At 41.8% G+C, this 23692-nt stretch overlaps 1 protein-coding gene across 1 annotated transcript in view; it reads right to left on the minus strand.

Moving 5' to 3' along the window:
* Positions 1-4546: 4546 nt before the first annotated feature.
* The window catches only part of LOC109857496 (netrin-1-like), a 157569-nt gene continuing 138423 nt past the window's right edge, over positions 4547-23692 (minus strand). Inside the window, exons 5-7 of the mRNA XM_020433838.1 lie at positions 8023-8091; positions 5176-5386; positions 4547-4817 (exon numbers count right to left, since the gene is read on the minus strand). Of these exons, the coding sequence (XP_020289427.1) occupies positions 4673-4817; positions 5176-5386; positions 8023-8091 (425 nt within the window). The 3' untranslated portion in view covers positions 4547-4672. The remainder of the gene's footprint in view (positions 4818-5175; positions 5387-8022; positions 8092-23692) is intronic.

Genomic DNA, 23692 nt, shown 5'->3' on the forward strand with positions numbered 1-23692 from the left:
TTTATTTTACAACGCAGAACGGCTACAAGATGACGGTAGAGTAATGTAAACAACGCTAATCTCTCATTCCTTTCGGAGGATCAACTTTTAGTTAGTGTGTCTTAGAAGGTTTTTCTTCAACCACAAAGCACGTGGTTATTAGAGATATAAACGTTTTCTACAGAATATTTTTATTTATCGCTAAATAATACGCTTGTGCCGTTTCGATCGTCGGATCCGCGCGCGAATCCGTTTTTACTGTTTGCGCGAGAAAACACTCAGAGCTCTTGGAAGAATAGAGTCGCAATAGTCTTCTTGCGTGCTGATGTGATATCAGGAGTCCGGAACGAATCAGGTGGAGACTTTAACAGATAGGCTTTTGTTTGTTTGTTTGTTTTTTTGTTTGTTTTTCTAATCGCAGCCTAGAGTCGTCGATTACACATCGAACACATTGTGATAAAAGTGATTCTCAAAAATTCCGATATCGATCCCATTGATCTCTTTCTTTGTAAAACAAAGTGTGCGTCCAAAGATACGCCCATATTGTAAAGCTGCACAATTGAGATTGGCACAATCGAAATCGACACGGATTACGAAAAACAAAAAGCATGTATAGAAAATGGCACAGAATGAACGGTTTTGTTATTAACGATAGACTTTTCATTATGTATAAATAACGTAATGTATATTATTTAAGTTACAATTAGTTTTTTATTAAATCAATTTCTGGAAGGATTGCGATATTGCTTTACAGCTCGTAAATGTGTTTGTTTTACGTATATTAACTCGATTGTGATCTCGAAAGAAAAGTATCGTTTTCTTACGCTGATAAAGATCAGTGGTATTCTCTTGCTTTTTCACGATCGATGATTAACCGAACGCCACTGTCGCCGTCGCCGCCTGGAATCCGTGACGCAAACGATCCGGGAGAGTGTCACCATTGATCGATAAAGCCCGCGACTCACATCGCGACACGTGTCAGTAGTGTGCTTAGCCTCTACCGTTCTCTTCTTTCTTTCTTTCTCTCTTTTTTTCACTCTTTCATTCTCTCCCTCTCTTTCTCTCTCTTTTTCGCGCACTCTCGCTATCTCTCTCTTTCTCTCTCTCTCTCTCTTTCTCTCTCTTTCTCTCTCTCTCTCTTTCTCTCCACTACGTAATATAATATACCAGCTAGAAAAAGGATCTTAATAATTTATATAGAAAATGTACAAGAAAATCTACATTCAACGAACGCGTGTGATAGTTTCTATATGAGTATGTCGACGCGCGATGATCGAGCGAGCGAATAATAAATAAATAAAAACAGAAGTCGCGAGAGGGAGGAGAAGCCGTTTTTTGGGGGATGCGTTTTGTGCCGTTTATTACAATCGAGCGGTCCGCCGAGAAATGATGCAACGCGCGTTCACTTAACGCTTACGTGCAACTTGTTCTTATCTCGCGTATTGAGACAAAACGTCTTCCCAAAGAGAGAAGAGTTTTCTTTCTTCAAAATACACATCGAACAATCAGTCTTCAGATGAAGACAAAGATGTTCGGTTTTTTACTCGCATACACTTGCTCGCAACGACCTGAGGAACAACTCGCGAAACGCGCGGGCCTTGTGCGCGATATTATTTTCGATCGGGCGAAACGCGTGTATTCGTCTCCGAGCGAATGCCGCGCGTTCCAATTTTAGATGAGCGCATCTCGCGCTCTCTCGCGGTAGAAGAAACCCCGAGCACAAGACGGGGAACTCGAATTCGCACGTCTAGAATTCTTAATAGCCGCCTCTGAGGCTAATGTCGGCTGATTTATCTCACGAATGTCCCAGGTTGTGCGAGGGATGAACGTATAATATGTATCTGTTTAGTGTCGCTAAAGTTTGCTCAACCGAAGTTAACATTCACCGTATAGTTGAGAATTTCTCAAAGTACTTTAGTTCGTTTGTTTCTCGCACAAATTTTTCTAACGAGTAGTTCGCAGTTTACCTAAACCGACAAGCGGACAATTGAACTGACATTTGAAATTGCGGAAGCAGGTAAACATCCTTTGTCTCTTGGGAATGGAATCGAATCGGAGAAGGACGAAACGTGACTAGGTCCGAGACACTCTGTATTCCGGTGATGTTTAACGTCAGGATAACCGGTGAGGCACGTTAACATTCTAGGAAGGCGATCGAAACGATAACGCCTCTCAGATTCCAATGCGATAGACTGCTTTAATGATAATATACCTATAACGGTTAAATATATTTCATGCTTGAATGTTGCCTTCCCTTATCTATATACCTGTTCCGTGTTTGTTTTTTTTTATTTCTCCCCTTGCCGTTCTCTCTCTCTTTTTCTCTCTCTCTCTCTCTCTCTTTCTATCTCTGGAGTTTCATTGGATTCTCTCGCGCTGTCTTTTCCTCTCACGACTACTTTCTCCGAGCGCACCGACTCTCAAGCCAAGACGGCCGCGAATATAAATCAGATTTGAAGTGGCTAGACGTGGTACATGTAACGTATACGTACGTACGCGTTTCGCGCTTGTCTACTTGAGGCCAAACCTTTTAGTGCCGACGGGACGATACAAGCCCTCCGGACACGCCGGTTTGAAATCATGCTTCCGTAGCAGGTGTGTCGCTGTTTTCTCAAGAACATACAGAGAGTCGAGTCGCACGTATTATCACACACGCCGTCGCACCACTTTTATCTATGCTGTTTAGCGGAATATCGCGACGCGTATGCAATTTACACGCGTTTGCATATATTATACAGTTTTATCCGGCAAAACACGTTAACGAAAAAAAATTAAATAATTAAATAACTCAACGAGTTAAATAATTAAATAAAATAACGAAAAATCAAACAGAAACTAAAATCACACGGAATTAGTACAGTACTATATACATTAAGAGAATGTTATTTATAATTAACGTTACGTTTTCAAAGGGATACAATTGGAAACGCAAAAATTGAGATAAATTACAAAACTGAGCGCGCGTGAGCAGCTCTGAGAAAAATTTTATACACAAATACACACTGACTTTCATATTTTCCGCGAGCGTTAATGGGAGAAACAGCGTCGAGAAGAAATTAAATGAATAAATACTATTTTAACGTTGAATTTTTTTCTCGCTCTGTCAAATCATCGACTTAATTTCTGTCCGTGAGCACAAAATGAGGCGGCGGGACGGAGAGCGAACAAGATTAAAGACACCGGTGGCGCGTATGATTTCGGAAATTGATTTCACTTTGTCGAAATCTATTAAGCTTTAATAATGACAGCACCTTCCGTAATATAGATGCATTAACGCTTCTCCGCTCGCGTATATCACGTATTCGCGCGCGTCATATCGCGCGTACGATCTATATATGTATATATATACGTTCACTTTTGTATATAGCAAATTGATGTTGATGAATATGAATTATCATCGGAGCATCGGAGAAAAGCCCCGAGTATGAAAGAGCGCGGGTGTTGTTTCACTGTGTGTTATCACAGAGACGCTAATACGTTTTCGCGCAATTGACGCGTCGCGCGCGCGTATCGCATGGCCACTACCGCAACTTAATTAAAATCATCAATTTCTATTGATCGCGACATTGACTGCCGCGATATTGAATGCCGCGTCGCGGAAGTGAATGTCTCTCTCATTCTGATTTTGAAGTGTTAACGGCGCAGAAAACGTTTCGCGTTTTATTCGGAGCGATTATATTCGTCCCGAATAACGAGGGGTGGGGGGGGGGGGNGAGGGGCATACCGGCGGCGATTTGCGGTATTCCGGAGAGTAATTGAATCTGTCGCGTAAATTCGACCCGACATTTATCTCGCGACATTTCTCACGGACGTGCGATTTATCGGGTGCGAAACGGGGACGACGTCGAGCCCTCAAAGATTCATGCCGTTCAATAAATCGCTTGTCACGGAGAAATGTCGCGCGACAAATGTCAGAAGTGAATCGACATCGTGCGAGGAATGCACTCGTCGCGCACATATAAAGACATTAGAGGTTGGTCGTCGGAATCGCGCCCGCTCGGAACGAACTGGTTTTCGCGCTAAGTGAGTTTGACAAAGGTCTCCCGAGCGAGTCTCTCTCGTCAGGTTCACGCGGTCGTAGAAACGCAAATCCATAAAAACGGACATTATCGAAGATCACGATCGTTTGGTCAGCGCTATTCTCTATTTCGAGCGAATCAATGAGAATATCGTTCTCGCGAATCTCGCGCTGTGGAATATAATCTCTCTCGATCGCGAGATCTCGGTTGCGTTCGCGAATCACCAATCTCTTCCGCAACGCTCGCGTCGCTGTCGCATCATTTCGCGCGGCGAACGCGCTCCTCTTGGAAAAAAAAGAATCGCTGCTCCCCCTTTTTTTTTTTGTCCTCCTTCCTCGATTTGCCTTCGACGTGCGGTCTCCGCAAACGAGTACCGCAAAACAAAATCGGCACCCCGATACCGGTATTCGCGGCCGGGAAATCAAGATATGCAGGCTCCTACGAACACGGCTGGGAAGGGATCGACTTCTCTCTGCTTTTCTCTCTCTGCTTTTTACTCTCTCTCTCTCTCTCTCTCTCTCTCCCACACATACACACATACACACATTCGCACGCACGCACGCTCACACGCGCACACACATTTTCTCTTTCGTATTCTTTCATTCTTTCTTTCTCTCTACCTTTCTCACTATATCTCGCTTGCTATCTCTTCCCTCTCTGTCCGCGAACACACCTCAATGGCACGATCTCGCCCTTCGCTGAAAACGGCGCATTCGGCGGTGCCATTCGTCACGCCATTCGATGACGATCGATCTCTGCGTCACCGTGAGTCCACCTTGGCCGCCTCCGTCGCTCTCTTGGCCAAGAATCAAGTACGACCTGCAAGCAGAAGAGGAATTCCCGCGAATATAAAACCGATCGTTCACAGCCGCGTTACAGCCGCGCGACGATCTCGCTCGGTAATCGCGAAATCGGTTCACGGTCGTCGCGTCCGGTGCCAGATTATCGGGGCTATTCAAGTGCCTTGACCGCGTAACTCGATTTTTCGTTCAAAGAAAGCGAAAAGTCCAGAGAGATATTTAAAGAATGTCCGGAAAAATGATCTGTAACGCGTTTTGTACGTTTTTGTTTACTGTCGTTTCTTAAAACTGACGCCCGATTAATAGAAAAGTCGCGATGATAATCATCGCGACCGACGAGATTAATGGAAAACGATCAAAAGTTAAACGATGCTTACTTGTTGGGCTTGATTTTCGGACATCTGCAGGCCAGATCAGCCGAGTGAACGTAAAGGGACACGTCGCCACGTCGAATCCTCGAATTGGAATTTTTCTTGTAGATGAAATCGACGTTCAGAGTGAATCGAATCCAGGATGTGCCTGTTACGCTTGTGCCGGCCTGCGAGCCGTCGCTTTTCTTGTGCCTGTCCGTTATTCTGCCCAGAATAGCTGCGATGAAAAAAAAGAAAGAACGTATTGAAACATTGTGTTTCGAGCACGTGATGTCGCCAACACAATGAGTTACGTTGTCGTCGAGACGTGTCTACGTACGGAAGAAAGTCTTTTGATATAGTTGATATAAATCTCTTGATATATAATTATAGCATAATTATTGTACACAAATAAAAACAATACAAATTCTATATAATTGTAAAAATAAAATAAAAAGATTACTCGCGAGACGTTTCATATCGTGACCAGAATGCGTATCGGACACAATCGGTATCAGCCTTTAACACGGACGCGCACGTGTACCTTACATTCAAAGAACCAGGGTCCTTTCAACCGACGTCGGGGACCGTAGAATCAAACGAAGAAGGGAGGGGGAGGGGGACGGGAAGTACAGGAGGGAATTTTTCTTTCTTTCTTTCTCTCCCCCGTTACGATCGTACCCATCGATCCTGTCGTCCTCAGGACAGGGATACTATTAGCCTTTCGCCAAGGACTAGGGTCACGGCCCCGGCGAAACGATTCAGCGTTGAGTTGCATTCGATCGAACCATTCATTACTCGACGTCGGCGTTACGAGTTTATACGCCATCATGCTTGACCTCAGAGTTTGCTATTCGAATCACGGGGTCGCGGATATTCCTCACATCGTAGTCTCTGGGGGATTTTTCATTCTCCTCCGGGGGAGGATAAGAAGGGGGCAAAATATATCTTTGTAACGGAATTATATATTTTCTACGACAGTTTTGCGGAACCTCGCGGTAATGCTCCAAGACTGATGTTGTGAGAAATATCGCAGATTTATTTTATCTAAACGAGATGTCGAGGAAAGAATCCCATTCGCCATTACTGTGATAATTAATTATCTGATTTTTTGTAATCGGAATTGGTCCTTTTCTGAGACACTGACATGTGATTTTTTGTTTTTCATCTCATTTCGTGTTTGTTTTTTACTTGTATCGTGAAATTGCGTAAGACGGTATCGCGATTTCTTCTTTGACACGGCCGTAAATACAGAAATAGCGGGAGAAGCTTTCCCGCCGCGTAACCTTCGCTCTCTGATAGCGAGAAAAATGTGTAAAAAAAAATAAAAACAAACAGAGGCACGTGCAGCAACGTGCGACGCGTTCGTCGCCCGTTCCCGATCGGTTTTGCTTGTGCGACGCAAGGATGCGCGCACACGGTCGTTTCGGCCGCTATTCTAAGTCGGAGACAGCTAAGTGCAGACCTGTTGAAGATTTATCTGCGCTGAATCAAACGAGCGGACTGGAGAGGAAGCAGGGAGCGTTGAAGCCGCCGCCTGGCCGAACCCGCGCCGGACCACGGCTCAAAGGCATACCATTCTATTATTGAAAGCCCCGGCACCGTTAAAACGCGAGCCTTTCATTTTTGAACAAGCCGTTATACACACTACCGCGAGAGGAGAATATTCGCCAAGAGCCGTCATGGCCATACGCAAACAACCCCATCTTCTCTCTCCCGCCCTTCTCCTCGTCATGAGTTTATAGTAAATCTCGAGTATTTAAATGCGCGAGGAAGAGAACAGTTTTTTTTTTTTTTTTTAATTTGAAATGTGAAATAATAGATAATTTGATTGGATTCGTGTTTTATTTGTTGCGATAAACAATTTGCAAACATCGCGCTTACACAAATAATCAAAGCATAATTATCGCGAAAACATAAAAATTATAATTACAATTATTAGAGAGAATAATTGAATATTTTTTAAATAGATTTTTGAAAATTGTTTTCTAACAAGTGAAGTTTTCTAAAACCAATTCCGACCACACCGTGACTCTTTTCTCTTTTCTATACGCGCGCTCCTCTATTTCTTTCTCTCTCCCTCTGCGTACATTTATATTCGACTTTTTCGAGTACCTCCGAAATAGAGAACGGCACTTTGGCATAAATCGTTGTTTTACATGCACCCTCCACACATTACTGGAACAGGGTTGCACATCTATCCTCGATAAAAGCCGAAACAATTGCGATGGCTTTGTGCCGCGCAATGTTTTTCCACAGCGACCAGCCGGGAATTGACGATTGTCTCTATCACCACTTTTATCGTTGCTGGCCGAACGTTCTCGTTTTAGTTTGCCAAGCGTGATACAATGATAGTGAATTTAGAACTTACATACCGTTAGCTTTCTATCGGAAACAACGGAACGGACATTTGTTTTGATATTTTCTAATTTTCTCTATCACGTAGCACATTTTGACAATTCGATTCTTTTTTTTGTGAAAAGTAATGAATTACCTTATAAAGAGAGTAAAAAGTTTACAAATTGTATCTTTTATAATAAATTATTTTACTGTTCGACGAGTTGGAAGTAAAATGTAAAGAGCGCATGTTTATAAATTATTTTTACAAAGTGAAACACTAAAAAGTAAACTTTATGATAAAAAGTTTATAAACTGTATTTTATAATGAATTATTCTACCGTTCGCGGCGAGTTGAGTTCACTCTACTTTATGTGAAGTGGATATAAAGTTGAATATAAACTCGAAGATGTTATGTGCGGCGAGAAAATTTGCGCGTATAATGTTTGCGTTTTATACGAGACCTATTATTACCAAGGGTATGATTAATAGACTGTTTTCTTTATTTGCAACATATTGTTCGGCGACAACACTTACCGTAGTCTCTCTTGCAATACTTGTTGAGATTTAGTCTCTTCGTGCTCGCGCGGCATTTTCCACACTGATCTGCAACAGAACGAAGCACAAATTATACAGCTTTCAGTGGCTTAATCAATTTATGGCGATGCGGGTTAATTCGCGGTAGTTAATTCTCTCGAACGCGCAGACGTCGACGTACGAGAAAACGCGTTGTTGGCAGAACGTTATTTAAAGTTGCGCGCGGAATACAATTCGGCCGAATCGAGCAAATTGCCGGAATTGATCTTTGTGCAGGGGTTACCGGAATGACAAACCGGTCGTTACGGTAAACATCGCGCGATATACATCACGTAAAAGTGGATTAAGATCAACAGATACAATGGCGTTACGTCATTGCTATTTGTTCAGAAATAGATAAACGATATACATATCGATTTATATGAACAACAACTATTATGTAGGAAATTCATATATCGCAAAAAATGTTATTACAATTTATTATCAAGTTCTTGAGAAAACAGCACACACACACACAATCATTGTCTCTGTTCGCGTCTCTCAAAATTGAAGATAAAGCAAGACCACAGAATATTAGACACTAGATCCGCTCAACCGCAAACTAGGGTTTTCAGTGTTCAAACACAATCTGAAGATCAGATCTGAAAATCACATTTTACAAAGTAAGAAATTGCAGATACAAAGATATTTTATTTGAGAGAATTAATAAGTTAAGAAGAAAATTTCTCTACGACATTATTAGCAATTTAATTCACACAGAACACCGAGAGAGACTACTATATGGACGGGTGTCGTGACGTCATGAACGAAGGGAGCCTTCGACCTCGTGTCGCGCACATATCGCAAGCACTTGGGTTACTTCAGCTCGTCTCGTCTCGTCTCGCACTTGACACGGCCCATTATCATCCACCGGCGTATCCATCCATCTATTATCTAACCGTGACTATCCATCCATTATACATCCCGTACGGTCATCGCGTCTCCGAAGTTCCACGTCTCGCAGCCGTTCAATTAATTTTCCGAGCAATACGTTATAGTCATATAGGGAGACACCGAGGGAGAGAGATGAAAGTCAGCATTGTGACCATGACGAGGCAAGTTCTAAATCACTTGCCTCGAACGTGCGAGTAAAAAACTTCTAATTATCTTTTTTTTTTTTCTAAAACAAAAAGCGTAGAAACAGCTCGGCAATTAAATAATTGAAAAGAAAATCGTAAAAAAAAATCGTTATTATTAAATTTTCCTGCTTAGCAACCTATTTGAAAACTACTGAAGATTGATCGGTCCTGAAGGAACGAGTGTGGGTAGACAGATGTGAATCGACGTGACACGACGTACGCCGGGCGTATGGGGCTAACTGGCGAATTAGCGTGAGTCGGCCCACCTGGTGCTTGACTCGCGATATACCATACCGACGTTTGTTCGTTTGTACGCTGCGACGTTCGCCGGGATCGCGCACGTGTCGGGGTTTGAAAGCGCGTGATTGATCGGCCGGCAGCGCGATCGAGAATTGCCCGCAAGATCGGCCGACTGTTGCACGCCACGTTGATTTATCAGCAGCGACGTGGTTGGATTTCGCAACGCGGCCGGAGATGGTAACGAAGAAGAATTTCTAGCATCGGATCTGAAGCCGCGGTGTGATCTTATAAATATACATATATATATAATATAATAATAAATTTCGAATAATTAAGTAGAAAGTAAAGTGGTTCTTTATTACGGTTATTATCTATCGGTTGTTTTATCTAATCGTTCTTTATTGGTTATAATCGTGAGAAAAAGACCAACAAATAAAAAGAGAGAGTGTGCCTCCTCTGATGCGCCAGTGCATCTGTTCGCGCATTGCGACGCTCGTCGCACGAACCTAACCGCATCGAGCAGAAAGTTGGCGTGAGAAACACGTGTCGTGCCAAATATTTCGAGCCGCCACCGGATAGGCAGCGAAAAATATTTGTTTTCCCGATACGAGAGAGGGAGTGGGCAACCGGTTTATTCACATGCGCGACGGTACATGTATTTTACGACGTCGAACGTCGCACATCCGGTCCGCAAGAATGGGACGGCAAAAAAAGGGAGGCAAAAAACGGACGAGAGGGACGAAGACATTTTTTTCAGACCGAGCAATATGCGCGCGCGCGCGCGTGCGCGTGTCGGAGATCGTGTGTTGCGTCGTCTTCTGCATTCTGCTTGCGTTTCAAGTAGAACAGGTAGATGCGCTGTCAGCAAAACGGTCGCTTATCAAAGAATGAATGTTAACCACCGTATCCTTATCTTGTTCGAGAGTAAATAGTTTTATTCAACGCGGGTGAGAATTTTTTTCGATAATTTAACAAAATGTTTTTTACCTTTCGTTATTCGCTGCGTTTCCATCTACCCCGCGTTTTCCTGCTCGCGCGTCATTTATCGAGACGCGGCCGCGAGGATAAACGCGAGAACACAAAACACGACACACACGGAGTACTCCGCACTCGCACGAGAGAATCGACTTTGAGAGATCTCTGACCCTGGGAGTGTCGCATTTTTTGCCGTACACATTATCATAGACTTCTATAATATATACCGAGCCGCTATAAGCTGGTGAGATATGGGCGAGGCAGCGCCACTATATGCAATACAGGAAGCAGAAGCTGCGAGAATGATGAAACATGGATAAGTGTCTGAGATTTCCGTCGTCACCATTAGTCACAGATTTTTTCAACATTTTTAGTACGATTATTCGACCCTGACTTTTGCAAAACAAACGCAAAAGCGAATGCAGAAAGCTTTGAAAACACATTACATATTTACAAACACGTATTTGTTTTTTCATCAAAAAAGCAAAAATGATTAAAAATCCAAGTTTTATAAGTATTTGCTTGTTTAAATAAATATAGTTACAAAATCTAGCCTTGATGTTATATTTGTTGCTCGATAAAGTAAAAAAAACGACTTTTTCTGAAAAATTCTTCTCGCTTTTTACGAATATACAAATTAACGTCGGTCGCGCGTGTTTGTGCGGTTCTCGCATCGTCGTTATTCTGATCGCGTGCGAAAGCGGTCTGTGTCGAGTCCGTAATTACGATTAGACGCCTCGGAGAAAACCAATTCTCTTCTCGCGGTTGGTGTTAGAGGTTTACCGATTAAGCAGTGCCAAAGACCCGCAAGAGAGATACGCACATCCTCTTTATATTTTTTTATCTCGTTCTCATCGCGATAATCCCAGTGTGTCGATTTCTTTCTCCCGGTCGTAAATTTAATTCCAATTATTAGCGACGATCTCTTTTCTCTTGTGAAAAATCGAACACTTTCGCGATATTTCACATTCTCTAATAATAAAAACAAAAACGCGCGTTGAATCGATTTGTTCTTTAAATATTTTTGCGATTTTTGCTTTACACGACGTATAAAGTATGTGTGTGTGTGTGTTCGAGTACTGCCAATTCTTGACAATTGCTGGTTATATTACATATAAAATTTATAAAATTAATAGCACGAATTGTGTGTGTTTATATCGTAATAAAAAAGAAAACGAAGAACAAAGGAATTGATTAGCGGATGTAATTACACATTTGAAAACACGGATGAATAAATGCTAAATTAATTCGCCCGCGGCTATTCTCGGATCGGATCTTTTTCGAATTAAACCACGAAATAATGGAAATTTAATTTCGATTCATTCATCATTATACACATGTAAATATAGAGTTGTGCAATGCAAAGAACAATTTATATAAAATCGCGAGTATATAAAAGTCCAGAGAGCTACGTGCGCAGTCAGTTTTTAAGCCTGTCTGTTTAATTAAACGATAATATATATATATATATATACACACACACACACAGAGCTTATTGAAAGTAATTCAAGTCTGTTATTGAAGACCAATTTGCAAACTTTTATAATTTTCAATATTCAATATTATGTTTTCGTAATTTAGGTCACGCACACTTGTGCGCTTGTTTTTCGTGCTACAAAAACTCGAATTCCTATAAAAATATTCAAAAATTTTCAATAACGACAGCTTGTTTCGTAAAAACATAGAGGAGCTATAGAAAAACACATGAAAATAACATATATTAATAATCATTAATCAGCTTTTTAGTACGTGGAGAAATATCAGAAACCAAGAAAGCTTTCGTAAACGCATAGATTCGCGAAGATGTAATTGAATACATAATTATACCGTTACGGAATTCCGACAAGTAGATAGCAGTTAGCGTACGGCTTTATTCGAACAACACGTGTATGTTAGATAAATTAATAATGTTCTCGGCACCGAGCACCAGAGTAACAAATGCCCGTGCACGCGTAAGAAACCTCGCTAATGCACCGGTAAATAATCGCACAAGTGGACGTATAAAGGGAAGATAAATTTCTACCGTCGACTTTGGAGGATTTCGAGATAAGGAGTCACACCGTAAATGCGATAAAAAAAAAAGCAAACTGTAAGACGAAAGGAGCAAAAATAAAATATGAAATATTATATTTGCCACTTTGGCGTGTAAGATACACGCGTGTTTTCGCGATTTATAATTCTTTCTTTTTTTGTTTTTTTTTTTACTATTTTTGTTCTTGCGCTTGTATCTTATATTCGAGTATACGCACGTATTTCCGGCACAATATGCGAGACCGCGTGTATGTACGCGCTGGTGTACGCGTCATTCATAAACGTCCTTTGGACTCCATTCATCCTGATCCATTCATCGCATCGGTCGTCCCCGACACGACGGAGACACGACACGACAGCAGTCGGAAGTCGCGCGATTTAGACACCGATATTCGCGCGTGTAATCCGCTTAGATTCAATCGCCTGGGCATCATCGTTAGTACGAGGCGTCCGATCGGGATCTTTCTTTTGTGTGTCTTAATCGCCGTCAATTCGTAACAGCGTGTGAAAGAGCGGTCGCTAACAGCTGTCTCTAAAAATGTATCTTTCGAAACAAGGATTTAAGTGGTGTTTTTGTTCTCACGTGTTTATGGTGGATTAGAAATGCTTCAGTGGCGTAATAAAATTAATTACTTGTTTTTATTAATTGTATGAAATACGTTGCGGTTGGTTGGTTGGTTTTGTATCAAAGTAAATACAATGAATGAATAATATGAATATCTTATTTTGATGAGAGAGAAAGAGAGGAAGATTCGTTTTGTATCTCACTTATATAATTTTATAATCTAGCTATATATACAAAGTCTACGTGCGTCAATTTAACTGACTGACATATCGCTATCTCCGCTCGGGGCCCCCGGAATAAATTTCGAAAGTTATTTTAACCTTGACTGTGTGCGCGCACACAGTATTTTTAGTCGCCCATGTGCTCTCGCATGGATTAATTGTTACTGGAAATGGTTACGCAAGGTGAAGTGTGTAATTTTATACGACACTTGTTTTTATTGCGCTGACCTAATGCTATTTCCGTTTTATGAGACCCAAAATGTGTTTATCCTATTAAACACAATGTAAAACATTCAGAAATTTGTTCGAACTTTCGAACATCGATATTCATGTTAACCAGTTCGAGAAAAAGCAAGGCTTTTTCTTACGAATGTAATAACAACACATTATTGCGAGTTTTCACAAGAAAACAAATCAGATAAGTTTTATTGTTTTTTTTTCTTATTTTCTTTACGAAACTTGTAAATTCTTTCCCAAACTTTTGCTCCGGAAAATTGTATTTAAATTTACTCAAAGAGAGAGAAAGAGAGAAAGAGAGAGAGCGAGAGAGAAAAGAATTCAAGAGAAATCGCCTTTCCACTAGCTTTTAACATTGCTGCGCTCGTGTGCAGATTTTTTTCCGGACGACGCTGTTCCTGGAGACGTGGATTAATCTTGTCCGCGGCGCGACGTCGGTGTTTTCCTTGGCAGAAGGACCGCACACGGGAGAACGTGTTCAAGGTTTAAAAGACGAATTTTGCACATTTTTGCCGTGTAATCGCGGAACTTTTAAAACCGCCAAGAGAAACATCGAGCGGCCACACGAAAGCGTGTCGCGCAACGATGCATATGAGTTGGACAAACTTATGAATTTGAAATTTTTTTACTTTCATGTGAAGTAGAAAATTATTTTTGTTTTTAGCGATATACGTATTTAATTTCTCAATGAATCGAGCAGTGCGAGAAAAAGTTTGACGCAGGTTTGATTGAAAAATTTGTTCTAGACACTTGGTTCTTAGACGCGAGTTTATTCGCGCTGTTTGACGTCCGATTTACAATACGCTGACGTTATTGTTGTTCGCCTGTGCATATACGTTGTCTAATATTCTTCGTATATCTCACTCGTTCAACCGGGCTCAAACACGTGTAGGCGTGAAAGTATTTGCGGGTCGGAAGACGAGTAACGCGCTCGTCAGCTAAATCCAGAGTTCGCGAGGAAAGATTTCCCGGAAGCCACCGGGATAAAGAAAGAAAGCGGAGGTCGGGAAAAGGCGAAGCGACGCGGCGGAGTTTCCGAGCGAGAGACGCAACCGCCGGTATATTTCCTCGCTCGTCTCATTCAAGATATTCGCGGAATAATGAGATTATATTGCGGCAACCGAGTCTAAAGTAAACTGCAAGTGCAAGGTGCTGCTATGAAAACTAGGACGAGCGTGCAATACTCGAGGAATATTTTAATATGTTCTTTCGACAAACACACACACACACACACACACACAAACACAAACGAGACGGAAAAAGTGAGAGAAGCTAGGATTAAACTAAGAAATGTGTGCCACGCATATATGCGCAAACATGTTTTACAATTCAAGTGATCTCGCTGCAACTCCCATTGTATATTTTCTTATTCTTTAGTGAAAAATTTAATTTTTTTTTTTTGTCTTATTTTTATGAGACTTGACGTTGAAACAAGAATGCACTTGGCAGGATATATAATACTTTTGAAAACATTCGTCCACAGATCTTTCAGCTTCTCTCATAAATCCGACTTCGTCTTCCGCCCACAGGAAGCAGAACAGGAGATTGCTTCGAAATCAATTTACTTTGACGTAATTCATCTCCGCGGTCTGTTTGAAAGGGTCAGACCGTTTCTTGTCTCTCGTATCTAAAAGCCCGGCTCGGCTCCGAGGCTTTGATAACATTTAATCAAATAAAAATATATTGGAGAGAATTAACAATTTCGAGAGGAAAGAGATCAAAATTTAACGCGTTTGAATTGCGCATTCGCGTGAATTGTGATTACGTTAAAAAACTGTAGAAAAAAGCTAAACACAAAATGAGAAATTACATTAATGTTGTTGCGCGCGATTGCTATTTACATGTTAAACAGAGTTCGCAAACCAAATCGCGGAGATTAGTTTTTGCTGCGCGGGATTCGAAAGTTGTGAATTGCGCGTTGCATTACAATTGTGGAAAAGATAATAGATACGTGATTGGAAACACGCACGAGAAAGTTAACACCGCGATTCGATGTATCGCAACATCGAATTTTCCGCGGAAACAAGCGATGAGTTGCCGCGCGAAATCAAATATTTTCCGGATACGTTGCCGAACGGGATCGTGTGCGCGCGCGCGCTTGCATATATTGCGCCGCATGGCGCACGTAGTACCGCTCTGGAAAATCCAATTTTCATGGGTCGAGATGAACCTTTATCGAATATCGTGGTCACGCGTGGAAATGTGCGACGTGGCTCGCCGTTTCGACATCTGCGGTGAAATTTTTCTGACGGTACTGTATTCTCACACACACTTTCGTATGTACATACATGTTCTCAATATTTTGATATCGTCGATACGAATCTCTCGTAAATACATAGAAGAATGAACCGACGTAATATTACAAATCCGCGGTCTGTGAATTACCAATCGTAATGAGACGATTGTGACCGTATGCGGATGAAAAAAAACAAAAATAATAATAATGTCGTTAACTGTTTTAATATCGAGTCGTTCGTTTTGAAACTTCGCGAATTTTATATCAGAAATTTTTTGCGGATATCTTCGCACGCAGCCTGATATGAAAACGATATTGTGCGCAATCAATGCGCACCGGAAGTGCCTACAAATCTACGTTCGAAAACACAGCATTCTCCGGATCTGTTGAATTCTCCGAGTGCAACCACGTCACGTTTGCACGTAGCGCAATGCACAGGCGACGGTTACATAGCGGTAGACGGTGAAAATGTCGATTCCCATGACCACAAATTTCTATGGTCTGCGCGAAATGGTCGAGGATCACGTGCGAACGTGGAGAAACAAAGAGAAAGAAAAAAGAACAAATCTAATAACTTTCAAATTTAATCCTTTTTCTCATTTTGACATATTTGACGCTTCTTCTACAATTTCGTCGCACGCGTGACGTACGTTAATCGTTTTGCATCGGATAAACGATATTACAATTATTGCACACCCAATCATTTTCTTCTCATAACGCGTCAATCAGTCACGTCAATATCGACTCGATTATTCGAGGCGTGACATCGGATTTACTTCCGCCGATTGCTGATTGCGGGATATTCGGTGTTTCATGTAAATGGCGGGAAACAATTACGCGTGGCTGATTTAGAGACTTGCATACGAGCGGGCCAATCGATGCGACCGGTCGAACGGAAAGCACGACCTTACATAACACGATCGCGGCCAATCCGGAGTCAGAACGATTGGCCCCAGAGCAACGACTGGCACCGGTTAATCAACACAAAGGACGTCTCGTTAGTCAGGAATTAAACGGATTATGGTCTCGGTTGGTCCGCGATCGATTCGCGCGCTCTTGCAAACGCGATCGACCGTTCTGTCCCGTTCCGTGCCGTTACGATCCGTCCGTCCGGTTTCCGTTTCCGTAAAGACCGTAATACAGTTCAATGGCTCTCGATGCAACCTACACCGGCCGAGGAAATCCCCGCCGCGAACAAACTGTCCGACCAAGTGCCCGAACTTCGCCGCAAAGATCCGGGAGATTTCCCGCGAACTTGCGGCGGCTTTGTTCGGCTTCACCCGTACGTTCCACGAACAGGAACTCTCCGGGTCTATTCATGCGTCCCGCGGGTTCCCAACCGGGTTGTGATTCGGGATCTAAACTACTACGGCGGATGATGTCATTTCGGACCACTTCGATCGGGTTGCTTCTTACGCATACTCCGTTTCAAGCCTTTGATGCTGCGTTGCTCTTAGAGAGATCGATATGTTTTGCTTTTATTTATTTTTTTTTTTTTATAGAAAACTTTATTTCGTTTTATGAGATTTTAGTTAAATTGTGGAGCTGAGCATTAGTCTAATTAATTTAGAAGAAATGTACGCGCGACGCAGTTTTTGAAAAAAAAAAAGGATCGTGTAAAGCGTTGAAATTCCTATTCTACAAAATTGCGCTTTTCACAATCTATAAAAAATAGCAGACAAAAATGTAGACGTGTCAGCGGAGATTAAGAAGCAGACGGAAGACAAACAGAAACGTGTCCGTCTCTATTCTAACGGCGATTAAGCGGTTTATGGCTTCAGCTCTGCACACCGTCGAACTGCCGCAGTTACTCTCGCGGTTATCTCCACGTTCCACATCGTGCTCGGACTTTGTAATTCGGTCGAGCCACTCGATGACTTCGATCAATAGCGTACAAGTTCTCACAAATTGCTACCGATGCATTCGATTGTTTCGCGGAGTTCACTGGTGATTCGACAAGTGACAAATTGCTTTCGGACTGTATTGTCACCGCATATTCAGTAGTGTGATATGTGTACTTGTGTTACGTTCGATATAGAACGAAAGCTACCCGCTTCGAAACGAAAACTCATCAACTAACAACCAATGGTCTTTTGTAGTTTCTCTCTACTAGAGAGACTTTAATATAAATACAATAAATTTATTTACCAAATAGAATTGTCGTGTGTGTGTGTGTTTTTTTTTTATACGCGCTATTACACAAATTGAGCTACGTCGTTGAAGGTTGGAACGTATGTGTGTCGAGCGAAAAAAATGTATTTCGACGAAGACGTTCCGAGCCTTCTTTTGTGGCAAATCGAAATGTTTTCATCGACTAATATCTACTTATGTGTAATAAGATTGTTTACTAAACAAGAGCTTGTTTTTTCGAGTTGCGCGGCAAAAACGATAAAATTTGTCTTTTATTCATGACAATGCGGAAAAAAATTTAAATAATATGTTTTAAAACATCTATCGTTTTAAAAAATTTTTTTCGAATCATACGTGAAAAAAAAAAATGTCGAAATTAGATTTTTGCTCAAATATCGATGCAAATTCAATTCGTCACTGCATGCAAAGCAGCAGATAATAAAACCGATAAATTCGTATAGGCGGCAATAAAAACAATATCGCCAATCGAATTTTCGTGTATACGCTACGGAAATCGCGTGCTTCGCTTGTAAAACTCGTTGCAAAAAGTGAAAAAATAAAAGGGAAAGGATCGGGAACCACGTCAACCGAAAATCCACTTCATTCCGCTCCAACGTTCGACGACCGTCTCGATTTCTCTGTCTCCTCCTTTCGATACATCCCTCCCATCAATCCGTCTCTCCCTCCGACATCGCATCCGGAATTTCGGAAATTCCGTTCAGTAGCTTTGGCAGACGTGACCGTTGTGCACGCGAGAGGAATTTTCGATATTTTTATTCGATAACGCACACCCGCCGGCGAGGCGGAGCGTCTCGATTGAATTTCAAACGAAATTCAAATTACGTTTAATTTGGTTAGCTACCGTTGGGCGAAAGAGAAAGCGGAGAGACAGGTCGCGCGCGTGTCTGCTCCCGACGCCGCCGATGCTCGCGTGCGGTTCCGGTCCGGTTCGGGGGTGCGTTATACGGATTCTATTATCGACCAGCGGCCACGCGCAGTTCATTAAAACGGCACGACATTTACAAACAGAGCAATTCGTTCGTTTTGCTCGATTGACGACGCGCGGAAAACCAGAACGCAACAATCGTTTTGTTTTTCGGCAATTCGCGAAAATAAAAATATTCTCGCATCGAAACTGATGTCTTCGACATCAATTTTATGAGGGGAAAAAAAAAACGTTACAAGCGATGACGACTATTTGTGATGTCAACACAACAGTAACTCTGAACTGTTAAATGTAATAAAAAAAATCACTGTAAAATAATTTTCATAAAATGAAATTTGTTATCGTTTGTGACAACGTAATACATTTTTATTTTTACGACCGTGAAACCGCGTAAACGTTTCGATATTTCGGCAACGTACAAACTTCGCGTCGCGCGATAGTGTATATATATGGCTCTTAAAATTATTTACCTCTTCGATATTCGATAACGCGTTATCGGCAGCCGCCAGGAGCGTCGGTTTGTGGCGGAATCGCCGAGCGCAACGAGAGAGCTGTCGGAACAGAAACGGGGGTAAGAGTCGGCGGGATAGCTAGGCAGATAGAGAAAGAGAGAGGGGCCTCGGTCCTCGTTTATTGCCTCGGTACCCGGAAACGAGCGCCGTTGGGGAGGTTCATCGCGAAGCCGAGATAAAAACGTAAACGGCGGACGAGTCGATCGCGCATCGATGTTCCCGCCGCGCGGAGGATGAATATTTGACGATGTTTGCGAGAATTGTATAACGGGTGCACCCGCGGGCGTTGTTAGCTGGGGTTAATCAACGCGGCCGTCTCAAAATGCAATCTCGCGGCTACATCGGATGAGAGATCCGGTTCGTAAGTTAAAAAATTTGTTTCATCACGCGCGACTAATCATCCGCATTGAGTTACACCGCGTTCACACCACGCTTTACGTTTTTCGAAACGTGTCGTGTCTATGGAAACAAAAATTTTAATTGCATGTCGAGTTTTGTGTGCATTGTGTTTGATAAATTAAATAATTAACTAACGATATTAAGCGATTGTTAACCCTAGCAATTGTATTGCGTAAACGCAAAAATAAGTCCTTTCCTCGAATTATTATTCTGTAGTTGTAAAAGAAAAACTATTCAATTTTGTTAATGTCATAAGAACAAATGTTGCGACACAATGAGACACCCTATAGAAAAGCGCTACCAGGCGTCTACGTTCGTGTTATTTGCACGTCACACCTCCCCGGGCCTCTCATTAAAATTCACCTTGCTTGTTCTGCGGACAGGCTGCCCTGAAAATGAGCTCTCGGAGCGGAACTACCGTCTCCAATGTCAACGATTAACGATCCACGGGTGCCTCGTTTAATTTTCGCCATCCCGACACAGACGAGCTTTCTTACAATCGCTAACTACAATACAGCCGAGAAACACAAATATTTTCTCTCTTTATCCTCTCTCAAAAAAAAAAAAAAAAAAAACACGTAAAAGTCGATACTCGAATGTATCTAATTTGAAGAATACTTTCTTGAGAGATGGAAGAAGTCAACGGTTTTACTCGAGCAAGAGTTTAAACAAACTTTCGAATCTTTTATTTAATGCCTGAGAACTTCAAAGAACGTTTCGCGAATTTATTATTCCCGAGCTACTTCGTTGTCTCGCCGAACTCGAGAGTTCATTTGGCAATCTAATGCGGTGTGTTCTACGATTCGATTCGACAAGTATCACGTGTCGTCGAGAAACTTCGATAAATTAGTAAATTGCGTTCGGCGTGACATTGAGAAAGAGCGAAGACGGAGATAGAAAACGAGACTCTCTCTCTCTTACGAAATCGACAGATAATCGTTTCCGCAATCGAGTTTCTATACGGTCGCGAAGGCTACGTATATCTCGTCCCCCGGTTCTCGGCCGGTGAACTCCGGAGAGTTTCCCTCCCTATTCCCTATTCCAAGAGGATTGTCCCGCGGGATCAGTCGGGGAAGATTTAAACTGCCGTGCCGGAATCCTCCGGAACTCGAGACAAATAGCCCGAAATAAGGATGCGAATGCAAACCGAAGGACCGGCCGATTTATCGGCTCGGTACACTGTCGCCGATGCTGTCTCCCCCTTTTCGTCCTCGTCCAACTTCCCTCCCACCCCTCCGGACTTCGCGTAGATCTAAGGCAAGATCTAAAGCCGCTCGAATGAATTTCCAACTTCGACCGCCGTTTTTCTCAGCGAGCGCTTGGATAAAATTCGCCTGATACCACCGGAGTGGAGAAAGAAGATCTGTGACGCGAACAAATGCGCGATATTTTATCGAGATGTTACGCGTTACGGGAAAAGTATCTCGGAGAAGCTATCTCTCTTCTCATGTTTTACCGTAGGTACTGATGGCGCGCGTTACTTCGTTGGAAAGCACGAATATCAATATCGATCGCGAAAGAAACAATAGCGTCATAATTTTGTTTTTATTAACTCGATTATATTGGAGTAAATTTTATTTTCCATTTTCTTTTATAAGTTTATAGTCTGCGCTTGTATCTCGTGAAGTTCCCTTTCTGTTCTTTTTGAGACTTGTCTTTCTTGGGACTTGTCTCTTCATCGCGCGCAAGAAAGTTAATGTCTCTCTAACAGTTCTCGTTAGTTCTCGGAGGATTATGAACACGTGACGTTAGATTTGTCTCAACTAGTACGCTATTTGTCACGGTTTCAAGTGCGCTTTTAGTCAACGGTATCAAAGAGTCTAAAAAGAGTCCCAAAACACACAACAAAAATTTATTAAGCGAGCTTCGAAAGAACTGTAAACTATTTATAAAGTAAATAATTTTAAATCAACACTATTCTCTATATAAAGCAAATATTTAATCTACTTTTGCAGTACACGTACTATATATCATTCTTCATTATACGCATATTAATTAACTTGTATAAGTCACTTTTCATGAACTCTTCCCGTTTTTATTATCTATTATATGCTCTCTGTAGAAATATAAAGGATACTCGCAAACACCCATGTTTCATTCTAGTCTCGTCTTTCCGCTGCCTTGACGGCAGGACGATTTAATTAATTATCCGCCGCGCGTGAGAGATGCACGCCTCCCCATTTGCCTGTCACATGCTCTCTTTTGTTCCCTCGAACGCGAGAGACGAAAAGACATACTCGTGCGTTTGCGCACGCTCGTAAAGTAACGTCTTAATTATATATAAAAGGGATCGGGCACGATGTGTGCGTCTGTGCTTTGCGGAGGTATCTCTAAGCACCTTATAGTTGGTTTGTGTGAGACCTTTAATGGGCGCGTGGGTGACTGTCAGCCCTGTGACAGCGAAGGAAGAGAATCTACGATTTTTCGCTCGGTCGCCCTTAAGACAGGACCGCCCTCCTGTGGGGTTAAACAAGCAACGTGCCCTCTTAACACGAGACACATTCGCCTCGAAATTAAACGAGCGCGATTAAGCGCCCGATCCGACTTACGCGGGACGCGGCAGGGCTCATTACGATAACGCTAACATCGCACGACTAACGTTAACCGCAACGCTTCGGCGCAATTTGCGAACACATTCCGAAAAGGTTCTCGCGCAATTCCGTGTGTTCTTCACCCCGTAAACTTGGCGATGAGTATTTAAATGTCGGAGAGGCAAGATCTTTATCGCTTTATCCCGATTAAAGCCGATAGTTCAGGTCTCTTATATTTAAGATCGTCTCAAGTTTATCTTCAGAATGGTGTAAAAGTCGTTTTTCATTGGTTGCAGAACATCTGTAGATAAATTCAAGACGATCTTAAATTACAAAACCAACCTAAGATTATTATTTTACGTTGGGATGTATATTTTTAACAAATTAACGATTTGTTTCAAATTTGTATATTTTAAAAATATGATAACAAGTGATGGTGATTTTTCTTCGATAAAAAAGAAAAACGCAGAGTTGAGAGAGTTTTACAACAAAAGAAATTGTTATCAGCGCGAAAGAGAAAAGCGTTGGATAATATAAATTGCCATCTAACCCAATTTCACGCGCGACGAAGTTCAGGAATAGACTACAGAAATAGTCCCGTGGGTTACCAAAAACACGTCTGCACATTCTCCCATCTAACTACGAGGACAAACTGCGTTTATACCGGAAACTGTTTCTCTATTTACTTGTATATCGGAGCGCTCTCCGCGAACAAGAAACACGGAGTGACTTACTTTCAGCAACTGTGTTAGTTTGTTTCATTCTCCGAGAGAGAACTGTGTACGTTGTAGTCACAAACTGTAAATCGGTTGCAATTTTCTTCTCGCATGTGTTTCGCGCAACAATTGAACTTATTGTGATTTATGTTTGACACCGATCGAATAAAATCGACGCGCGTCGCGTCGATTATAAATAGATAGAATGTAGCCTTCGCGCGCGCAAAACTCTCTCGACACAAATAACTTCATGAATAATAACTCAAATAACGACTTTAGCCTTCTAACTCATTGTCATATCGTTGCTTGTAATTTTTCAGAGTCAAACTAAGTAGTTCAAACACGACTCGAATGTTTTATCATACTCTTTAAATTTAGAGTATCGTAAAAAATAATAAATTTTATTTCGCAAATTGTGATCGAGATTTTTACTTGCACAGAACGTTATCTCTGTTATCATGTTCCGACAGAGTTTGATAGTCGCTGCAGCAAGATCATTAACGCGGATTACTTCGTCAGCCTCGGGGTTTCCAGCGATTCTCAAACGCGGGAATTTTTTAATGAGAATATCAATTACTCGCACAAAGTTTGCAACAAAATATTGTTTTGTTTGACACAATGTACCCCGCAAATATTTCGTACAAGAAAAAAAAATAGTTTTATAATATATAACAACACTATTGTACATTCTTAGGAAAACATTAAAATCTGTGATGTATACTTCGCGAATTTCGAACTCCTTCGCTGTATGTGAGATCCATTCACATCGAATCTCGCAATTTATCGTTTCGAGCGACTCTCCTGAAAGTCCAC

Source organism: Pseudomyrmex gracilis, unplaced genomic scaffold (assembly GCF_002006095.1).
Source record: "Pseudomyrmex gracilis isolate BER0280 unplaced genomic scaffold, ASM200609v1 scaffold_161, whole genome shotgun sequence".
In the NCBI taxonomy this organism is placed as follows: Eukaryota; Metazoa; Arthropoda; class Insecta; order Hymenoptera; family Formicidae; genus Pseudomyrmex; species Pseudomyrmex gracilis.